Source organism: Alexandromys fortis, unplaced genomic scaffold, assembly GCF_014885135.2.
Source record: "Alexandromys fortis isolate MF-2015 unplaced genomic scaffold, M_Fortis_MF-2015_v1.1 scaffold_26, whole genome shotgun sequence".
NCBI classification, from domain to species: Eukaryota; Metazoa; Chordata; class Mammalia; order Rodentia; family Cricetidae; genus Alexandromys; species Alexandromys fortis.
The window spans coordinates 6,294,488-6,314,558 of NW_026067894.1; the positions used below are offsets into that span (position 1 = coordinate 6,294,488).

Below are 20,071 nucleotides of genomic sequence, written 5' to 3' on the forward strand. Positions count from 1 at the left end.
GTCTCCGGCGTTCTCTGCTCACAGCTCCTGCCACCCACGCCTGAAGAAAAAAATCTCGCACCAGCCCAGCTGGTCCTTAAGCCTCTCCCATAATACAATATGGTGGCTCCCTGCTCTACTGGCCCCTCACCTGAGCCCCCTGCCGTCGCCGGGGTCGCCCCAATGTCATTCCCTCGTAAAACCTGCCTGATCTCAACATCTCCCCCCAGAGGTTGCCGTGAGGCTCTGAACAGAATGGCGTGTGCAGGAAAATGTGCGCGCTAGAAGCTCCACGAGTAGGTTCATGGTCACAGCTGAACACCCGGGAAACAGCAGCGGGGGACTAGGATGATTGACAGCCCTCCGGAATTGCTGAGCTGCAGGCGTGCTGGGAGATAGAGGATGCCACAGCCAACAGGTGGGTCGCAGGCGCAGGGAAGAAGGGGTACGCAAGGTCCCCGAGACACGTCACGGCTCTGCTGGGTGCCGCTGCTGAGGGCCTCACTACCTGGTGGGAGCAGCAGGGGCACCTCCCAGGACTGTGGTTTGTTAGCGCAGGTTGCAGGGGACGACAGGCGAGCTGCACAAGCCCAGCCCACCTGTCGGGCAGGTGGAGGTGAGCTGCCTACCCAGGGAACCAAAGCAGCCCCGACTTCTTCTTCCTTTGGCCGCTAGAGGGGACTCCTCCAGGTGAGTGTCAGGTCTGGCCCCTACGCTGCAAGCGAGCTTGGCAGCGCAGCCAATTATCTCATGATATCCCGCCCATCGCCTCCTGACAGCCACTCGCCTGCACAGAAGCTCCGCCAGCCTGGGACTGGCAGACAGGGTGACAAATCAAGTCTCGACCTTTGAAAGCAAAACACTGACTGCAGCCCCCTGGCAACTCGGAGCTGGGAAGGGATCCAGGAGGCTGTACCTCAGGGTGGCACGGAGTGTCCCGGTTGCTTCTCCGGAACCTGGGATAGGTGGATCAAGAAGCAACGCCGCAGGTGAGTCCTGTCAAGACTGAGAGAAGGGGGACTTGAATTCAGGCTTGCTGTTTTAGGAAAAGCAACGCATTTTTTAGCTATCTAACCTGTCACTAGTATAAATACGGTCTCCCTTGCTGTGGCCAGCCTTGTCTGTTTGGGTCCTTTTGCCTCCGATTTTTTTTCTTCCATATTTGCAAAGAGGGTGGGCCTTAATGAAGGTGATTCTGGGAGTTACCAGATGAGGAAGTGGAAGGTATTGCCAGCTCCAGCATCCTGGAAATAGCCGGCGGAGCTCGCAGATGGCTAGACGGAGCCCTGTGCTTGGTACTGGAACAGAGGTGTGTCTCCGGTGCGCTGGAATGTCCAGCTCAATGGGAAAGGACCCGAGAATGCCACCCTTCGGTGCTCACAAGCCCCGGGAAGGAATGGAAAGCTTGGCATGAAACCGATAGTCTCTAGTCAAACTAAATCGTCAGGTGGTGGCAAGACCTCCACAACACACACACACACACACACCCTTGTCTTCAGTTACAGCTGATTTCTAAGTTATCTATTTTTCATGGCCGTGAGGCTGGTTTTCTCTCTGGAAAACTTGCTCGGTGGGATTAATGGAGTACTGGTTTAGATGAGGCCGGGGGACGGGAGTGGAAGCAAGCACTTGGTGAATTCTCTTTCCCTTCTTGGGTCAGTGACCATGCGCCATGACTGTGACTGTCAACACCGAGTTGGCCGTGTGCCACTTGGACATATGTTGGTCCTGGAAAAGTGCGTTGAAACCAAAACTAAACCGTCACCAGGCCAAAGTGTGAGCCTTAGAAGGGAGTGCAACCTGCAGAGTCCACGGAGGCCTCTGAGTGACTGTGTGCTAGCCCAGAGAGGGCCTCCCTCTGCTCTGTCTTCCTGCTTTTAGAGTCCTGTGGGCTCCCCAGGTAGAGAGGGAAGCTGGAGCTGCTGTTTAAAAGAGAGAGAGAGAGAGAGAGAGAGAGAGAGAGAGAGAGAGAGAGAGAGAGAGAGAGAGAAGGAAGAGAAGAGAGAGCTGGCCTGGAGAAGGTTAGAAGGCCTGAATTCCTGCTGTCCTTTCTAGCTGGTCCCCAAGGCTAATGTGCTTTCTCTGACATCCTGTGGGTGGGGCTGGGTATATCTGTTTGTGGTTATACATCCTGAATAAGGCTTCTTTCTTTCTTTCTTTCTTTCTCTCTCTCTCTCTCTCTCTCTCTCTCTCTCTCTCTTTCTTTCTTTCTTTCTTTCTTTCTGCCACAGTATACCAGGGGCTCTACATTTAGTCAGGAGTGGGTGTATATGCCAGTCACCTTGCCAGGCTCTGAGCTAGGTCTCCAGAGGAAGCAGGGGGCCCCTTCAGCCCCAGACTGGATGCAGCTCTAGGTCTCTCCCAGGTAGAAGGAGCCCTAGCCCACCCTCGTTAACGATGCCAAGACAGAGATGCAGACGGTTAACCCAGCCTTGCTTTCACACACATACAATCTAATGCAGAGTAATTACTCCTGCCCAGCCATTGGGCAGTCCTGTATTCTTCGGGTCTTACAGGTAAGAAACATGGGTCAGCGAGTTACCCGATGAGGGTGTCTTAGACAGGAACTCTGTCTCAGCGGGAAAACAGCAGCCGTGAGTAAATTTAGGCCCTTTGACAAGGTGCAACAGGTCTTCGTGGCTGCCCTGTCCTAAGCCTGCATTTGGCATCTCCTCGGTGCTGGGCATGAGGTTCATCTTGTGACATCAGTGCATGTCATTGACATTCATAGGCATGGGACAGAAGGAAGCCGAAACTGAGGGATACACAGTGTTTTGAGGCCTGGACCTTGGCAGAGACTGTTTAGCACACACTGAGCCCTTAACTCTTTCTAGGGTGCACGCTTGGGTGATGGAGCATGCGTATATATGAATAAGATACAGGATTAAATTGGAGAATGGGCCTAACACGGCTTAGTGGCGCAGGGCACTTGCTCCTAACCTTGATGAGCTGAGTTCAGTCCCCACGACTAACGTGTAGGGTGGAAGAACTGACTCCGCAAAGTTGTCTTGTGACTTCCAGATGTGTGCTATGTCACGCATGCGTGTGTGCACGCACGTACACACAATAAAGATGTTAGAAAATCAGAACTAAATAAAGTAATACTGGTGGCGTTTGGCATGTGGCAGCCATCTACTGTGTTCACCTTCACATGCCATATTCTGTCAAATTCTTACTGCAGCCAGTGGGGTGGAAACATGATCCATATTTAACAGCTACGGAAACTGACTCACAAGCTGAGCGACCGGGTAGCAGTACACAGAGAGCACAGGGCAGATCAAGAGCAATTCAGAATGAATGAAGGGGCCGGTGAGACGGCCCAGCAGCTGAAAGCGCTTGTCCAGCAAGCCTGACAGCCAGAGTTCGATCCTTGGAACCCACTGTGGGAGGAGAGAACCAACTCCCACAACCTCCATCGGCACACGATAGCGCTCGTACTTACACATCACGACAATAGTAAATTAAATGTTATAACATAAAATACAATAAGCAGATTGTACAATGGAATCTAAATTTGTATGGTTTTTGTTGGTGCTTTGGGCGGGGTTATTTTGCTTTGTATGTTTGATTTTTTTTTTTTTCTAAGCGTAAGAAGATTTTACAGAACCTTTTGCTATGGTGGTAGGGTTTTGACCATGAGCTGCTGGCCAGAGTTTTCTCTTCTGTGTTTGGGAAAAGTTTGAGAAACACTGAAAACACCAGTTCAGTGACATTAACAGGGGTGATTGTCATCCCTGCTCTTACTTGAAGCCATATGACAGTCCACACTTTACAGATAAGACGCTGAGTCACCCAGAGCCAAACTGACATGGGCATCTGGTCCCACCTCCCAGAAGAGCACCCTGCCCCCGTGCCAGGATTTACTTCACATTCTTTCCTTCCTAAATTGAAAGCCCCATGATTTGGTGGTTGGGTTGGGTTGGGTTTTTAGTGTTGTTACTGCTGGATTGGTTTACTATAAGACAAGATCTCCTTATATCGCCCAGGCTATCCTGTGGTCCTGCCTAGCCTCGGCCTCCCCTGAGTGCTGGGATTGCAAGCATGTGCCCCACACCTGAGGATGGTTCCTATTTGATGCTCATGGAATCTATCTATTGATTCTGGAGACCCGGAGAAGTGGATGTGGACAGTCTTTTGTCCTCAAGCTTATAAAGGAAAGGAAGGTTTAAATTAGGATTGATAGGAAGGAGGAAAAGAAATGGGATGTCTGAGGGCCAGGAATGAAGCTTTTAAAGGACAGTCTCTTTATTCAGGGGTCAGAGGCCCGACAATCAGGCCTTCGTGGTCCGCTTTTGCATGTCCAGACGTGCTTTGCATGAAGCACTTTCTCAAGCGATGAAGCTGGGTGCTATGTCTCGTGTGCATGAGTTTTTCATGTCCTTCTCCACCACACAGAGCTTGGCCAGAGTCAGAAGACACGCCTTGCCCTTCTGCTTGGGGGAGACCATGAGCTGCCTCAGAGGAGCCTGAGGGGAAGGCTGTAAATCAACCCAGAGAGCCCAGAGAAGAAGGCATTTTGCTGAGGAAGAGGCCTAGGAGGCTGCCGGAAGGAGGGGAACACCGGGAGAGATGGCTCCCAGTTTGCACCCTGCCTAGCGGAAGCCGAAGCCCCAGCTCCCAGCCGGGCCAGGTGGGATGCGCCACTAGACAGCCATGGATGGGGCCCACAGCGCAGGCCTGCAGCTGCAGCCATTCCCGACTACCAGCAGCTCCGTGAGCCTGAGCAGCAGCGAGGGATCCTTCTCCTACAAGGCAAGCACTTCACTGTCCTTTGGGAATGTTGTGGGTTTCTAAATGGCCTCACAGGTGTCCCCTGTGTCTGTATGCTGATCACTAGCTGAGACAGGCAGGTGCTCTACCATAGCGCGCAACGTGGAATCGAAAAGTAAGAAATACTAGCTCAAACACATAAAACTAGGGCTAGGGAGATGGCTCAGGCAGGAGAGTGCTCTACCGGACAAGGGTGGGGCTGGAGTTTGGATCCACAGCACCCATGTAAATGCTAGGCAATTTTGGCAGGCTGTCTATAATCCCAGCCCACAGGAGGCAGAGACAGGAGAGGCCCTGGAGCAAGCTGCCTCACTAGACTGGCCAGGTCAGCCAGCTCTGAGTTCAAGCCAAAAAACCCTGGCTTCAGTATTAAGGTGGAGAGCAAACAATGAGATAAAGAACAAATCGTGAGAACTCTGGAGGTTGACCTCTGACCTCCAGATGGCCCTGCACCTGCACACACATACAAATACACCACACACACTGAAATCGCATTGATAAATACAAATGTTGAAAAAATACATTAAATGCGGAGTTAAAACTGGATACACTTCCAGTTAGGAGATTTGAGATTTATTGGTATTTATTTTATTTTATATGTATGTGTGTGTGTCTGTGCATCTTGCCCAGGGGGTCAGAAATGGTGTTTCCTCTGGATCTGGGGTTATAGATGGGTGTGAGTCAGCATGTGGGAGCTGGATACCGAACCCAGGTCCTCTCTAAGAGTAGTGTGCGTACTCTTTCTTAACTGCCGAGCCATCTCTCCAGTCCAGAAGATTTGGGTTTTAGTTGAGAGTCTCTCTGTTCACATCTCAGTCTGCCTTGTCTTTTTCTAGTGTTTTAAGATATGGAGCCACACTGTTCAGAAGGTTTGGGATCCCCTGTTTCAGTTCCCCCTCCTGGTGGACTACTTCCCCACAGCACTGACCGTGGAATATGTCCCCCGCCACAGGCTTCCAGGATGACTGTCCAGTAGCCTGTTGAGCTGCTCTGTGGGAATCTGCATGACAGCTTCCCTGTGGTTGGGCACTTAGGTTTTTAGACTATGGGATGATGTGACTGTGACCATGACTGAGGGCCGTCCCTGGTACTCACCTCGGATGATTTCCTTGGGTGTGTTTCAGATCATTTCCTATGAATAGATAAAGGTTTTCGTGTCAGACTTTGGCTTCCCTAAGGAAGCATATAAAGACTGGAATCGGGTTTTTTGTTTGTTTGTTTTTTGTTTTCCTCTGAATCAGTTGGTTCCTTAGTTTTATTTCCTTTCACTGGGATAGAAGCAACTTCAGGGAGAAGCTCATAATTCCGGGTCACAGCCTGTCATAGCAATGAAGTCACAGTGGCTGGCACTTGAGGGAGTTGGTCACATGACATCCATAATCGGGCTCAGAAAGCAAAGAATGCACACAAGTATGCATGCTAGTGCTCAGCTCCCTTCCTCCCTTTCCTCCAGAGAATGGTGCCGCCCACAGTGGGCGGTTCTTCCCACATCCGTTAACCTAAGACAGCCCCCACAGACATAACCACAGGCCAACCAGATCTGGGCAATCCTTCATTGAGCCTTTCTGCCCAGGTGACTCTCGGTTGTGATGAGTTAACAATTAAAGGACCCATCCCAGGGGCTGGAGAGATGGCTCAGTGGTTAGGAGCACTGGCTGCTCTTGCAGAGGCCTCAGGTTTAGTTCCTCGTACCCACATGGCAGATCCAGGGGATCCCACTCCTCTTCTGATCTCCCTTGGGTCCTGCTACATGTGGTGCACATGCATACACTCAGGTGCACACACGTGTGCATAAAATGAAATAAGTTGTCTCACAGTCGAGACTGATAACACCCTGGGCTGAAGGAGGTTTGGAGATCACCAGACGCTCTGGTTTGATGGATTGGGGAACTGGAGGCAAACGGTGGGGAGGGACATACTTGAGATCATGTAGCTCATTGATAGAAGCTCCGGCTTATTTTTAGCTCTGTGTGACGATAGGAATCTCAACAAGTCACGAGCATTGGGCTTTCGTTCTGCCCCAGTGCTGGGCTGCGTTCTTCAAATGTATCTTCCCCGACAGTCTTCTCATCGACACTGAAAGTACATACTTTCTTTCTCACCTCAAAGTGACAGTAACACCTGCCTCCTGGCAGTTAGCAGGAGCCAGTGAATCCGGCCACTTGAAGCTTGGAACAGTGACCCGCATGCGATGGGCAACTTTCAGCAGGTGGCTCTAGCAGCATTTTCATCTCCACTGTGGGGACAAGGAAACTGATGCATGAGGTTTTACGGTAGCATGCTCTTAACAACCTCACTGGCATCATGGCTCCTCAGCCAGTGCCCTCTCTGCTTCAGCAGACTCCTGAGTGCTCCTCTCACCCCGTAGGCCAGGGCAGGTGCTGGGGAGAGGGACACAGGAGGAGAATGAAAGGGCTGTTTTCATTTTAATTCCATCCGATCAGGGAGGCTGGATACACACGTATGGGAGTTCCGAGAGTCTGCCTGGAATTGGGCTCGCTGCAGAGAGGGCAAGAGCCGGCCCTGACGTTCCTCGCTGGTTCCATCCCACCTAGGTAGCTCCCATGCAGAGTTGGGTCTGTTTCAAAGTCAAGGTGGCATGGTTTTCTTGCTCTCTACTCTTTCTGTGAAAGCCTGTAGTTTCCACCTGCCTCAGGGCCACTGCCCTGTTCTTGGAGGAGGGAGGTGAGTGATAGGTAGAACAGCCACAGTGAGCATCGGGAGACCTAGAATCCAGCTCAGCTTCGTTGTCACGTCTGACCTCAGACAGTCAGGCCCTCTCTTTCAGCGCCTTGGTTTCTATCTTTGTCAAATGAAGGGGTGGAGTCTGTGATGGCTCCTCAGTCCTAGCTGATTACCAGCCATTCTTGGGGAGCTCTGGCTCAGCCTTGAACACATCTCTTTGCCTGCATCCTCTCCCCCTTATTCTCCCTTTGCAAATCCCGGTCCAGCAAACCTGGGCAGTTGTGTGGATGATTGAGATCATCTCCCCTGGAGTCCAGGAGAGGAAAAGGCGTCCACGACGCCTGCCCTTAAGAAAAAATGTGGTGTTAAAAATGTGGTGTTGGAGAGATGGCTCAGTGGTTAAGAGCACTGCCTGCTCTTCCAAAGGTCCTGAGTTCAATTCCCAGCAACCACATGGTGGCTCGCAACCATCTGTAATGAGGTCTGGCGCCTCTTCTGGCCTACAGGCATATAAGCAGACAGAATATTGTATACTAAATAAATAAATAAATATTTAATAAAAAAAATGTGGTGTTGGGCATAGTGGTGCACACCTTTAATCCCAGGACTTGGGAGGCAGAGGCAGGTGGATTTCTGTGAGTTCCAGGCCAGCCTGGGCTACATAGTGAGACTCTATCCCTGCCCCTCCACCAAGAAGGAGAGAGGGAGGGAGGGAGGGAAGAACTAGAGCAGAGAGTGGCAGAGTAGAGTGCTGAGACCTCGGACTTTGTACTCAGACAGGCTGACGTTGAGTCCTGGCTTTGCTATGTCTTGAGTTAAAGCCTAGGAAAGTCATAGACCTGCAGGTGAGGCTAGAATCCGCCCTTGGGGTAATTAGGAGGATGGCTGGAATGCCCAGAATGAGGAACCCCAAGTCACATGAGTCATCCATTTCTGCTTGGGAAACTCTACCAGTCCACCCAAATCCTTTATCGCGTGTTCCAACACTTCCCAGTGGGAAATATCGGTCCTTTGTCCATAGTTAATTAACAGACTTTGCCATAAGCATCCGTGTGTGCTGAGCATTGACTGTAGCAGGGACTGTGCTGATCCTTCCGAGTCTTCTAACTTCATCTTACACGTAAGGAAACTGGCACAGAGAAGCTCATTAACTTTCCTGCAACCACACAGTCTATGTAAAAGCTGGAATTTGAACCATCTACTCAGCGCCAAGGCCCAGGGTCCTGGCCACCATTTTATGCTGTTTATATTGTTCCGGGCACTCAGCTAGACTCCCTCTGTTTCTACCACGAGTGGAGGGATGGCTGGCACAAGGCAGGTAATGCCTCGCCTGCAAAAGACAGCGTCAGGGAGGTGGCCTGAAGCCAAGCTGCAGGTGTGGCAGACCTGGTTCGCTGGGGTACCTTCTTTGAAATGCCAGCCACCCAAAGCCAGTCAGGAGGCAACTTACCTGTTTACAGCCCCAAGCCCAAAGCATTGTGGGAGATCAGCTTAAGCTCCAAGAGGTGGCTGTGTTGCTGGTGGTGTTTAAATGGAGGCTGATGGGAGCAGACCTGAGGGGGACCTAGACCCTAGCGTGTGAGCTGACTCTCGTGGATGCCAAGATCCACATACAGGGATTGCCTCTCGCCTGCAGCTGCCTTCCTGGAAGCATTTCATTTCCTTTCAGAGTCATAGGGGATAAAAAAAAAAAATCAGTTTGGATTAGAAAACATCAGCTTCAGGACCCTGCATCTGTGGGAGAGCTGGTCCTGCCCCTCAGCAACCCACAGCCCTGTGGTGCAGGGGGAGGTGCGAAGTGGGCACAGGAGATCCCAGCACTCGGGAGGCAGATGGAGCTCTGTGAGTCCAGCCTGGTCTTTAGCGTGAGTTCCACAACAGTGAAAGCTACACAGAGAAACCCTGTCTCAAGAAAACAAAACAATGACAATAACAACAAAAACAACGAAGCAAACAAACAAAAAAGAAAGATAGTGAAAGTGAGCCATGGGAGACAGGCTTGTTGGCACACTTAGGAGTGCAGGCAGCGCAGTAGGACCAGAAATTCAAGGTCATCCTCGGGTACACAGTGAGTTCAAGGCCAGCCTAAGCTACAGGAAATGCTGTCTTTGACAAAATAAAAGAAAATAATATGAAGACAAACCATAGCAGTTGCAAGAATCATTTCAGGATTTACTACACCGCGTGCTGCTTCAGCTCTCTATTATAGCCCAGAGACTTGAGGTCATTCCCCAAAGTCACACAGCAAGGAAGTAGCAGAGGCAGGACCCCACTCAGGTCTGCTGTCCTGAATCCCTAGAGGAGCAGAGAGAGGCACCTCTGGCCTCTCCACTGTCTCCCTGAGATACCAAGGTTACGGGGAGCTTGCAGCCTGGCAGGAAGTCGTCTGAAATGTCACCGCCTCTGTCCAACGGTCCCTTTCCAAGTTTCACTCTGAGGACACTGTGGCCCAGAGGTCTCACTGAAGAGATGACCGGGACCCCTGGCTTTTGCCGCTGAGTGGGGCACCCTTTCATTCTGAGGTGTCTCCCTTTAGGTAATGTATGATTATCCTAAACATAAGGCCCATTGCTGCTTCTCATCCCAAAATTATAGGGGGGCAAAGAGCCCTGGCTTGAGCTGGGCCCTACTGGCCATGCATGGGCATGATCTGCTCCGCTGGCCCGGTCTCGCGCCTCCTCAGGTGATGTCTGTGAGAAGCAGTGCCTGACAGCATTTGCCGCTCATCCTGTCACCTCCGCTCTCTGCTGGAAAGCTGGAGCCTGGTGAGGACTGGAGGAGGCGGGGCCTCCAACTACTCGCCCCTCCCCTCCGAGGAGATAGGTTCTCAGAACACACAGACAGCTTTAGCCTCCTCCACCAGGCAGTGTGGACCTCACGCCCCTCAGCTGGGACCTGCTTGTTACCCTTTGCACCTTAAGGGCCATGTCTGTGTTTCGAGTTCCTAAGAGTCAGTGTTGGTCATATACTTGGTGCCTCTCGCTGTGAATAATTCCCCCAGGGACCAAGGATAACTCTTCAGCAACTGAGGGAGCTGCTGGGGGTCCAGTGAGGAAGCCGTTGGCCAAGCCTCCAGAGCTAGAGTCCTGTCTTCAAGCTCTGAGGCTGGAGGAGGAAACTCAGGCAGGATCCTTCTTGGCTCTGAACGCCTCGTGCCAAGCCCTGAGGGCAGCTGGTGAATGTGTGTTCAAACTGTGTAACCCCTGGGCGGTGGCAGCTGTCCGTGACTTTAAATGTTCATAAAACTCCACCACGCACCACTTCACAAGGGTTCGGGGGCATAATTAGCGCTGATGAGGCCCTTGGAGACACTCAGATGGGAGGGCATGAGCGATGTCTGTTTGTTACTCACTGTGTCGGTCTGTAACCGGCTATTAAGCGTTAAGATTAATGTGCCGTGCAAATGGCTTTGCTGAGCAAACTCGGCTGCCTGCGTCAGCACCAAGTGGAGTACTTACACGGTGCCCCACCCCACCCCCAGTTCCTTCTCACCTCTGAATAAACTCCTCAAGAACACCCTGGAGACCACGCGGGGGCCAGCATTCTTATCGGGATGCCAGAAGTCACACTTCCGATCCCAGGCCCTCCTGTCTGAGTCCTGGTTGGGTTGTGGTACCTACCTCTCCAAGGTTTACTTTAGGCGTCCGTGAGCTTCCAGCTCTGATGCTGAGAAGAGATTAAAGTGGAACATTACCTCTTAGGGCTCTTTGGGGGCGTTTGCTGTTTTGGTTTGTTTTAGTTTGGGGATTTTGTTTTTGATTTTATTTATTTTGGGGTGTGTGTCTGTCTGTCTGTCGGTCTGAGTGTATGTATGTGCTCCATGTGTCCTCAGAGTCCTCAGAGATCAGAAGAGGTGTCAGGAAACCCTGGAAATAGCTACAAGTTTGTGAGCTACTGTGTGGGTGCTGGGAATTAAACCCGGGTCCCCTGCAAGAGCACTAAGAGCGCGGAACCACTGAGCTCTCTCTCCAGCCCCATGGGTTTGGATTTTTACTTATTTATTTATTTTGGGAGCAACGTCTTGATCTTGTGCTCCCTATGTAACCAAGGATAGCCCACTTCCCCAGTGCTGAGATCATAGGTGTGTCTACCACCATGGGCTCTTTTCACTCTAATTCCATCCGATCAGCGAGCCTGGATACACGTGTATGGGAGTCTTGAAAGTCTACCTGAAACTGGGCTCGCTGTAGAGAGAGCAAGGGCCCTGACATTTCTCGATGATTCCACCCCACCTCAGTAGCTCTCAGGCAGAGTTGGATCTATTTCAAAGCCAGTTCTCTTAGGCTTGTATGTATCCCAAAGGGAAAGTATAGAGATGGCCTCCCCCATCACGAGTGAGCCTTGTGTGAACGCCAGCCTTGACGGGGCCTCCCCATCACGTGTGAGCACTGTGTTAATGCCAGCCTTGACCACGAAACCCTTCACTGTGAGACGCCCTGGTACTTAGATTAGTTTGTCTTTGTGGGTTTCCTAGTTTTCACTTCCCCATTCCTTCTCACCAGCTCTCCCTGATGCGGTTTGGCTTCTGTGGGTGGCAGGACACTTTCCCCTTATTTAGCTCTTAACTTCAGCCTTCTCATCAGCATTGTTCTTTTAATCGACGTGCTATCAAAGGACGGCATAGTCTCTATGTGAAAGTCATAGTGGCTCAGTTACAAGTTGAACCATATGAAACCACTGTTTCCTCTGTCAAAAATAGTCAGATAAGGGGACGGCAGAGAAGGCTCAGCAGTTAAGAACATGCGCGATTCTTGCAGAGGACCTGGGTTCGGATCCCAGCACCCAGAAGACAACTTACAACTGTGTCTAACTCTAGTTCTGGGAGAACTGATGACACCCCACCCCCAGCCTGTGCAGACACTAGGCATGCAGGCAGTGCACATACTTGCATTCAGGCAAAACATTCAAGTACATAAACATGAACAAACATTTAAAATGGTCATCTAGAGCAGGAGCTGGAGCTTAGGTGATAGGGTACCTGCTGACCTTTTAAAAATGATGAATACAGTGTGCCTGACACAGAGGTATGTTGTGTAGATCAGTGCTGTGCCAGGAGTTGGGGGGGATTGGGATGGCAGTGGGATGGGGGTGGGATGGTTCAGATCCCCTGGAGCTAGAACTACAGACAATTGTGAGCTGCCTCATATAGATGCTGGAAAGGGAACTCTGAGAACAATATGCAGTCTTTAAACCTGGACCCACCTCTCCAGCCCCAAGGTTTTATGGTTTTTGAGATAACATCTCAAGGATGGCCTTGAACTCTTGATCTCCTGCCTTGACCTGTGATGGGATGACAGGTGTGGCCACCACACCCTGCCCCTACTGTCATTTTTGTCACCTGTGCTTCATAATTATTCTATTCTAAATGTATGTTGAGTAATTTTTTTTTATTTAAAAAAAAAGTATCATGCCCAGGAGCCTGATTCTCATCAGTAGGGTGATTATAAATGAGGTTTGCATTGATTAATAACTGAAAAGTCCACACTGAAGCCGGCTACATGGGAGGTTCTTGCTAAGCTGTAAGACTTCCCTGGCCAGATGGTGGTGGTAGAAGCCCCAGCCTGTGTTTCTCTTCCTCCACACTGGTTTCTACACATTACCTTTCTGTTCAAGATGGTGGCAGGTCAGTGTATCTCAGAGGTCAGTGGGGCAGGTTTGGGCCTGTTCAGGTTACCGAGATGAGGACAACCAAGTATAGTGTTTTCTGGACGTTTCCAGCTCAGGACAGTGCCCCATGGATCTCTAAAGAGCTGGGTGACTGACACCTGGGCAGTCTGGAGGGAGGGGAGTGTGGGCCTTGTTCCGGTTTTGTTTGGGGGACAGACGGCTGAATATCACATATGCCCTGGTACCTGTTGACTTAATTGCCACTCCCTTCTGTTCTGTGACCCTTCAGGAAAACTTGATTGGCGCTCTCTTGGCAATTTTCGGGCATCTCGTGGTCAGCATCGCCCTTAACCTGCAGGTGAGTCTCAGGTGCCAGCGCTGTCCCAGGCAGAGGAGCAATGCGGGTGAGCCAGGTCTGCTGTCTGCTCTCTGGGGGGACCCTGTCTGCTGCCTGAATCTCTCTACAGTCTTTGTCCTCCTTCCTCTCCCCTCTCATGGGTCACATCCTCCAGTTTCTCCATGTGTGTGCGTGTGTGGTGTATGTGTGTGTGCTCATGTGTTTGCAGGTGGGCACGCCTGCCTGCTATAGAAGCCAGAGAGCAATGGTGAGTCTCTTCCTCGATTGCTCTCCACCCTGTTTATTTGTTAAGATTTCTTTCACTTTGAATTATGTGCAACAGGGGATGTGTGCACGCGAGTGTGGGTGCTCACAGAGTCCAGAGGCATCAGATCCCCTGGAGCTGGAGTTATGGGCAGTACCCGAAGTGGGTCCTCTGGCAGAGCAACACTGCCCTCAACCACTGAGTGGGCTCTCCATCTCCAGCCCCACCGTTTTTTGTTTGTTTGTTTGTTTGTTTGTTTGTGTCAAGCTCTTTTACTGAACCTGGAGCTCAGTGATAGCAAATCACTTCCTGTTTCCTTCTCCCCAGTGCTGGGGTTACAGGCAGCCACTGCCACACCTGGCTTTTCACGCAGGTGGCGAGGATCTAAACTCATGCTTGTACAGCAGACGTTTCTCTGATAGTGCTGTCTCCCCAGCCGAGCCCCAGCCTTCTCTCTACCAGTGACATCTTAACCACAGGCCCAGGTCTTGTCGCACGCTGCCCTATGCCTCCAGCTGCTGGGACCATCATGGGCCATTACCCTCAGCTCTGATTCCAGTACTGTCAATGCCTCAAGTCTCGGGGACAGGGACAGCAGCAGTTACCATAGAACCCCCACAGCGCCTGGCCGGGTGGTGGTCACAGTTCTGCTGTGCAGCAGCTGACATCTAGAGGAGCTTCCCCTGGGGTCCCAGGGCACTGGCACACTTGTGTTCCAGGAGACAAGGATGTTCCCATGCCGGGTGGCCACTACAGGAGTCAGTGGGTAAATGTCCTCTCTTAGATTTCTCGGAGATTCTCCGAGGCCCGCCCTGAGCCCCAGGCACAGTGCACATGCCTGTTACCCATGCACTTAAGGGGGGGTGGGGTGGATTTTACTTTTTTTTTTTTATGCATGTGAGTGTTTGACTGTCTGTATGTCTGTGTGCCGTGTGTCTGGTGTCTCTCTGTGGATGTCAGAAGAGGGGATCAGATTAGATCCCCTGGAACTGGAGTTATGCACGGTTGTGAGCCACACAAAGGGCACTGGAAACTAAACCCGGGTTCTCTGTAAGAGCATATGTGCTTCTTAACCCCTGAGCCATCTCTCCAGCCCTGAGGATTGAAATTTCAAGACCAGCCTGGGTGGCATGAGCCAGTGTCTCAAGAGGAAGAGAGGGGCTAGAGCAATAGCTTAATGGGTGAAGTCCTTGTCCTGCAGGCTTGAAGGACTGAGTTCCATTCCTAGAACCTGTGTCAAAACAGCCAGTTGTGGCGGTGTGCGTGTATAAACCAGTGCCAGGGTGGCAGGAGGTGAGACTGGGGCTTACTGGCAAGCCAGCCTAGCCTACGTGTCAAGCTTGGGTTACTGAGTCACTCTGCCTCAAAAACCATAGCAAAAGACTGTTTCCTCTGACCTGCATGCACACACACACACACACACACACACACATGCACCCACACGAGTGCAGATCCACATACATGTAAACATGCACTTCCTACGTAACGTGCATGTTATCTACATACATGTGACTATGTACACATAATCACAAAGAAATGCCCATTTCCAGGTCCCACCCATGTCACCCCCAAACCCAACTCAGGCCTCCATGTGTGGTTTTAAAAATGCAGTGTTAGCTGGGATTCCTTCATCAGAGTCTTTCATGTGCTCTAAACACCTGGTTCAACATCTGGTCAAATCGCATTCCTTCTTGGACTTCTAGAAATACTGCCACATCCGCCTGGCAGGCTCCAAGGACCCCCGGGCCTACTTCAAGACCAAGACATGGTGGCTAGGACTGCTCTTGCTGCTGCTGGGAGAACTGGGCGTGTTCGCCTCCTATGCCTTCGCCCCCCTCTCGCTCATCGTGCCCCTCAGTGCCGTCTCCGTGATAGGTAAGCCCCAGCCTCCTCTCCACCCAGGACCTACGGTCTGTGTGACCCGAGCGCCATCACGAGGCTCGGAGCACTCATATTAAACACACACACACACACAGCTGGGGCCAGGCATGCTGGTGCACACCTTTAATCCCAGAACTTGGGAGGTAGAGGCAGGCTGGTCTGCATAGTGACTTATTGGACAGCCAGGGCTATGTAAGGAGACCTTGCCTCAAAAAAACAAAAACAAAAAATAAACACACTACTCTTGGCAGCTGGAGACGTGGCTCAGTAGTTAAGAGCATTGACTGTTCCTGCAGAAGAAATGCTCGGGTTCGATTCCTAGCATCCACATGGGACTGTAACTCCAGTCTCAGGAGATCCAATGCCCTCTGCTGTCCTCTTCAGACACAACATATATGTGAAACACTGATTTATGTGCTGGTGAAACACCCATACACACACACACACAAATAAAGATTAAAAACAAAAACAGGAACACTCTGAGAGGGAGTGAAGCAAGAGACACGGAAAGGCTTTGGGGGAGGAAACGGAAGAGGGGATGTGATGGGATTGTATTTTAATTTAAAATATATTTTAAAAAATAAATACTGGTTTAAAAAGAGGCGCCTTTGCTTTGGTAAGAACATCTACCATCTATGTCAACCCACAGGCCCAGCTCTGAGCACTCGGGGGGGGGGGGAATGTAGCACCCATTTTACAGATAGAGGAAGTGAGGTGCATGTCACCGGTGGCAGGCAGGGATGCGAGCCAGGGTCTCCGCCTCCAGACCGTGTTTAAGATTCAGAACATTTTCTTTAGAATGGCTTTGATGGCCACTGCAGAAGGGAGTTCAGCCTTCATCGAAGTGTCTTCACACTGGCAAGGCCTACGACTTTCATCTCTTCACTGTCTTGCACCTCTGAGAAACGCTGTTGGTGCTCAGGTCTTTCCCTGTCATCCCGGCCAGTCATCATTGCCTTTCCCGCGTGTCATTTTCCCGTGATTTCCATATCAGAGCACCTGAACCAGCCAAAGATGAAAGAACTTTAGTGCCCCAAGGTGACAGATAAAATCCAATTCTAATAGAGACAGCCCAAAAAGGGAGCTGGAACAATGGGCTCGTCTTGAATGTCTCCTTCCATTTTGCTAGCTCCACTCTCTCCTGCTCTCAGGAAAGCAGCAAATCTTGGCCTCTTACCTCTGCTTGAATTCAGAAGTCCTCTTCACCGCAGGAAGGGCCTGTGCGTGACACATGTGTGGTCACTGTACCCCTCCTGGGCTCAGGAAAGACATCATTAATCAATCACAACTGCCTAGGTTGGACCTCAGAATTCTCAGCTGCTATCAATTATAAGAAACTAACAAAATGGAAAACTGTGACAAGGTTTGGGGGTCAAGCCAAAGAGATGGCTCAGAGGTTAAGAGCACTGGCTGCTTGTCCAGAGGTCCCGAGTTCGGTTCCCAGCACCCACATGGTGGCTCACAACCATCTGTAATGAGATCTGGTGCCCTCTTCTGGTGTGCAGACATACATGCAAGCAGGACACTGTTGCAATAAATAAATTGTAAACAAAAGATTTGGGAGTCAGCCACTGGAGGTTAAGAAGCTCTTAGAACCGCCAGGGTCACCCTATGAGAAATCTACTTAACATACTAACGGCTCATTCCTTGTCTACTTAAGACTTTTCCATCCATTGCTGTTCCAAGTACCTCAACAAGAATCGTTTTATTATGAGCATTTACTGTATGCGGAATGTTTTGCATATAGAATCTTATTTAATTGACCTACAACTCAAAGAAGTAATAGTTTTCAGTGGGGTTTTGGGGTGGGGAGGCGAGGAGAGGAGACGGAGATGGACGTGGTCGCTGAGGCCCCTCACCCAGAGCGGAGCTGTACGGAGTCGGTGTCAGTGTATCTGCTCTGCCGTGGTGAAATTCAAGCAACCTGTGGCCGCCCAAATATATGACAGCAAGTTGGTACAGCCAGACCCAGTACACCGTCTCACGGAGTAGAAGACTGTTACTCAGGGAGTGACCTATACCTGGGGCCACACAGCCCGCTGAGGCGGAGCTGGGCTAGTAATGGAGTCAGTCATGGTGGCTGCCAGCCTTGTCCAATAGGTCGGCCACAGGAGTTTAAGTAAAGCTGTGACCCTGCAATGGTCAGGGAGGTACCATGAGGGAGGTAGGGTGCAGGAGGAGAAAAGCTCTGGCCCGCACCGTCCTGAGTTCAAATCTTGCCTTTTCCTATCAACTTCACCTCTTTTAACCCCAGGATCCCCATTTATCAAATAAGACCAACTGTAGCACCCACCTCCTAAGGTTGAGCATCCAAAAGTCACCCATGTAAATTGCCTCATGCACGGTGGACTGCAGGGCCTAGAGCCCTGGCCTAGGAGAAATCCCACAGAAGGCTCTGGGAGATCCCCTCTTCCAGATGAAGTGACTGAGGCTGAAACAGACCAAACCCTAAAGATCTCTGGGGGACATGAGCCACCCAGAGGGCACGAGTGGGGGGCACCCCTCCACCTGGCAGCAACCTTATTCCTCTTCTCTCTCCTTGGCTTTTTTTCCAGCGAGCGCCATCATTGGAATCATATTCATCAAAGAAAAATGGAAACCTAAGGACTTCGTGAGTAAGTCTCTGATGGAGCATCCCCCCCCATGGACAGCCCCTCCACATCCCACTCCCCCTCGGGGTCCATGTTCCTGGGAGTGAGTGTCAAGTGCCCCAAGCCTTCCTACTAATGCTGCAACCCTTTAATACAGTTCTCATGCTGCTGTGACCCCCCTCCAACCATAAAATTATTTCCTTGCTACTTTGTAACCGTAACTTTGCTGCCGCTATGAATCATAATGCAAATGTCTGATATGCAGGATATCTGATATGCAACCCCTATGACCCCGGGGTCATGACCCACGGGTTGAGAACCACCTGTCTAAGTGGTGGGACTGAGGAGCTCACTACACAAGTCTTGCAGCTTTTCTTTGTGTCTAAAATCTTTTACATAGAACTTTACAGGGAGGAAACGGCCAAAGTGTTGGGGATACACAGCCGGGCTTAGGGTTGCTGGAGTAAACAGAGTGAGCCCTCTCTCAGCAGCTGCGTAGATCAGAGCTCTTAGCACACAGCTGGCCGTGCCTAGGCTGGACCCTTCCCTCTGGAGTATGACAGGATGCCAGGGAAGAGGCACAGAGCTCTTGACCTCTACTCTGTCCTGGGTCCCGATGCTGGTCCCTGGCAGGCCTCCGGGCAGAGCAACAACAGCACCAAGTCTGTTCCTTGCAAGTAGGCTAAGTAGCTGCCTGGAAAAAGACAGTCATTCTTAAAAGTTACCCTTTGGACTGTGGAGTCTTCTTGGGGAGTTTTTGTAGTTGGATTTTTCTTTGGGCTACCAGCTCCCAAATAAAGACACAGAGACTTACTATTAATTAGAAAAGCTCAGCCTTAGCGTAGGCTTGACCAACTAGCTCTTATAACTTAAATGAACCCATATTTTTATTTATCTGCATTCAACCACTTGGTTTTTACCTCTCTCCTTTTCTGTGTGTTCAACTCATTCACCTCTCCATGGTGTCTTTCACACCTAGATTTCTTCTCCTCTTCCTCTCTCTTCCAGGAAATCCTACCTATCCCTCCTGCCTAGCTATTGGCCAATTAACTCTTTATTAAACCAATCAGAAGGCACCTAAGGCAGAGTAACATCCTTACACTGTATTCAAAATATTTAAACAAATATTCCACAGTGAGTTTCAGTTCCTCTTCAGCCTGCCCATAAAGGGATTCTAGGCTTGGGACTTCCCTGTAAGCGCACGTTAGAACCACAGTGCAGGGGCTGGGGTGTGGTTCGTTGGGAAAGCCCACCCAGTGAACAAGGTTCTGGGTTCCACTCCTGGTACTGAAAAAAACAAAAAGTGAAACATAGCCCACTCCCAGAATAACTACAAAACATTACGTGTTAGCAAGCATACAAGCAGCCCTTCCACACTACTGATGGGAGTGTAAATTGTTACAGGCATTTTTGGAGAGTCATGTCATGGTAACCATCAAACCAAACATCACCTACCCAGTGGTCCAGGGTTCCACTGCATACTTTATACCCAGTAGAGATTCACACAGGCAGGAGTGTCCACAGCAACATATACTCTACAATCCCAGGCAGCAAACACATGTGCCCAGCAGCAGACAATTGATGCTTGGGTCGCTGTCACACAAGTTACTGCTCGACTGTAAGAATGAATGAACCCAGTTGGTACAGACAGACCTCACGAACACCATGCTGAGTGACCAAATGAACTACATAAGTCCATGTCTGTAAGAACCAAAGCAGTCAATGCCCTCAGTGGTGCTCAAAGTCAGTACAAATCAAATAAAAAATTTAAAGTTTTGTGGAGCATTAATCAAATCAAGTAAGTAAACAATAAATTAAAACACACACACACACACACACACACATATTAAGGGGACCTGGAGAGATGGCTCAGTGGTTAAGAGTACTAGGTGGTCTTGCGGAGGACCTGGGTTCAATTCCCAAGACCCACGTGGTGAATCACAACTGTCTGTAACT

General features: G+C 50.5%; 1 protein-coding gene across 3 annotated transcripts in view; it reads left to right on the top strand.

Moving 5' to 3' along the window:
- Positions 1-160: 160 nt before the first annotated feature.
- The window catches only part of Nipal3 (NIPA like domain containing 3), a 38,089-nt gene continuing 18,178 nt past the window's right edge, over positions 161-20,071 (top strand). The window contains exons 1-7 of one of the 3 annotated variants that reach the window (XM_050154720.1): positions 171-397; positions 538-669; positions 759-968; positions 4,375-4,731; positions 13,331-13,399; positions 15,347-15,518; positions 18,080-18,139. In XM_050154720.1, coding sequence (XP_050010677.1) covers positions 4,633-4,731; positions 13,331-13,399; positions 15,347-15,518; positions 18,080-18,139 — 400 coding nt within the window. In that variant the 5' untranslated portion in view covers positions 171-397; positions 538-669; positions 759-968; positions 4,375-4,632. Of the gene's footprint in view, positions 670-758; positions 969-4,374; positions 4,732-13,330; positions 13,400-15,346; positions 15,519-18,079; positions 18,140-20,071 lie in introns of all 3 variants that reach the window. The other 2 variants (XM_050154728.1, XM_050154713.1) reach the window with 2 other exon arrangements.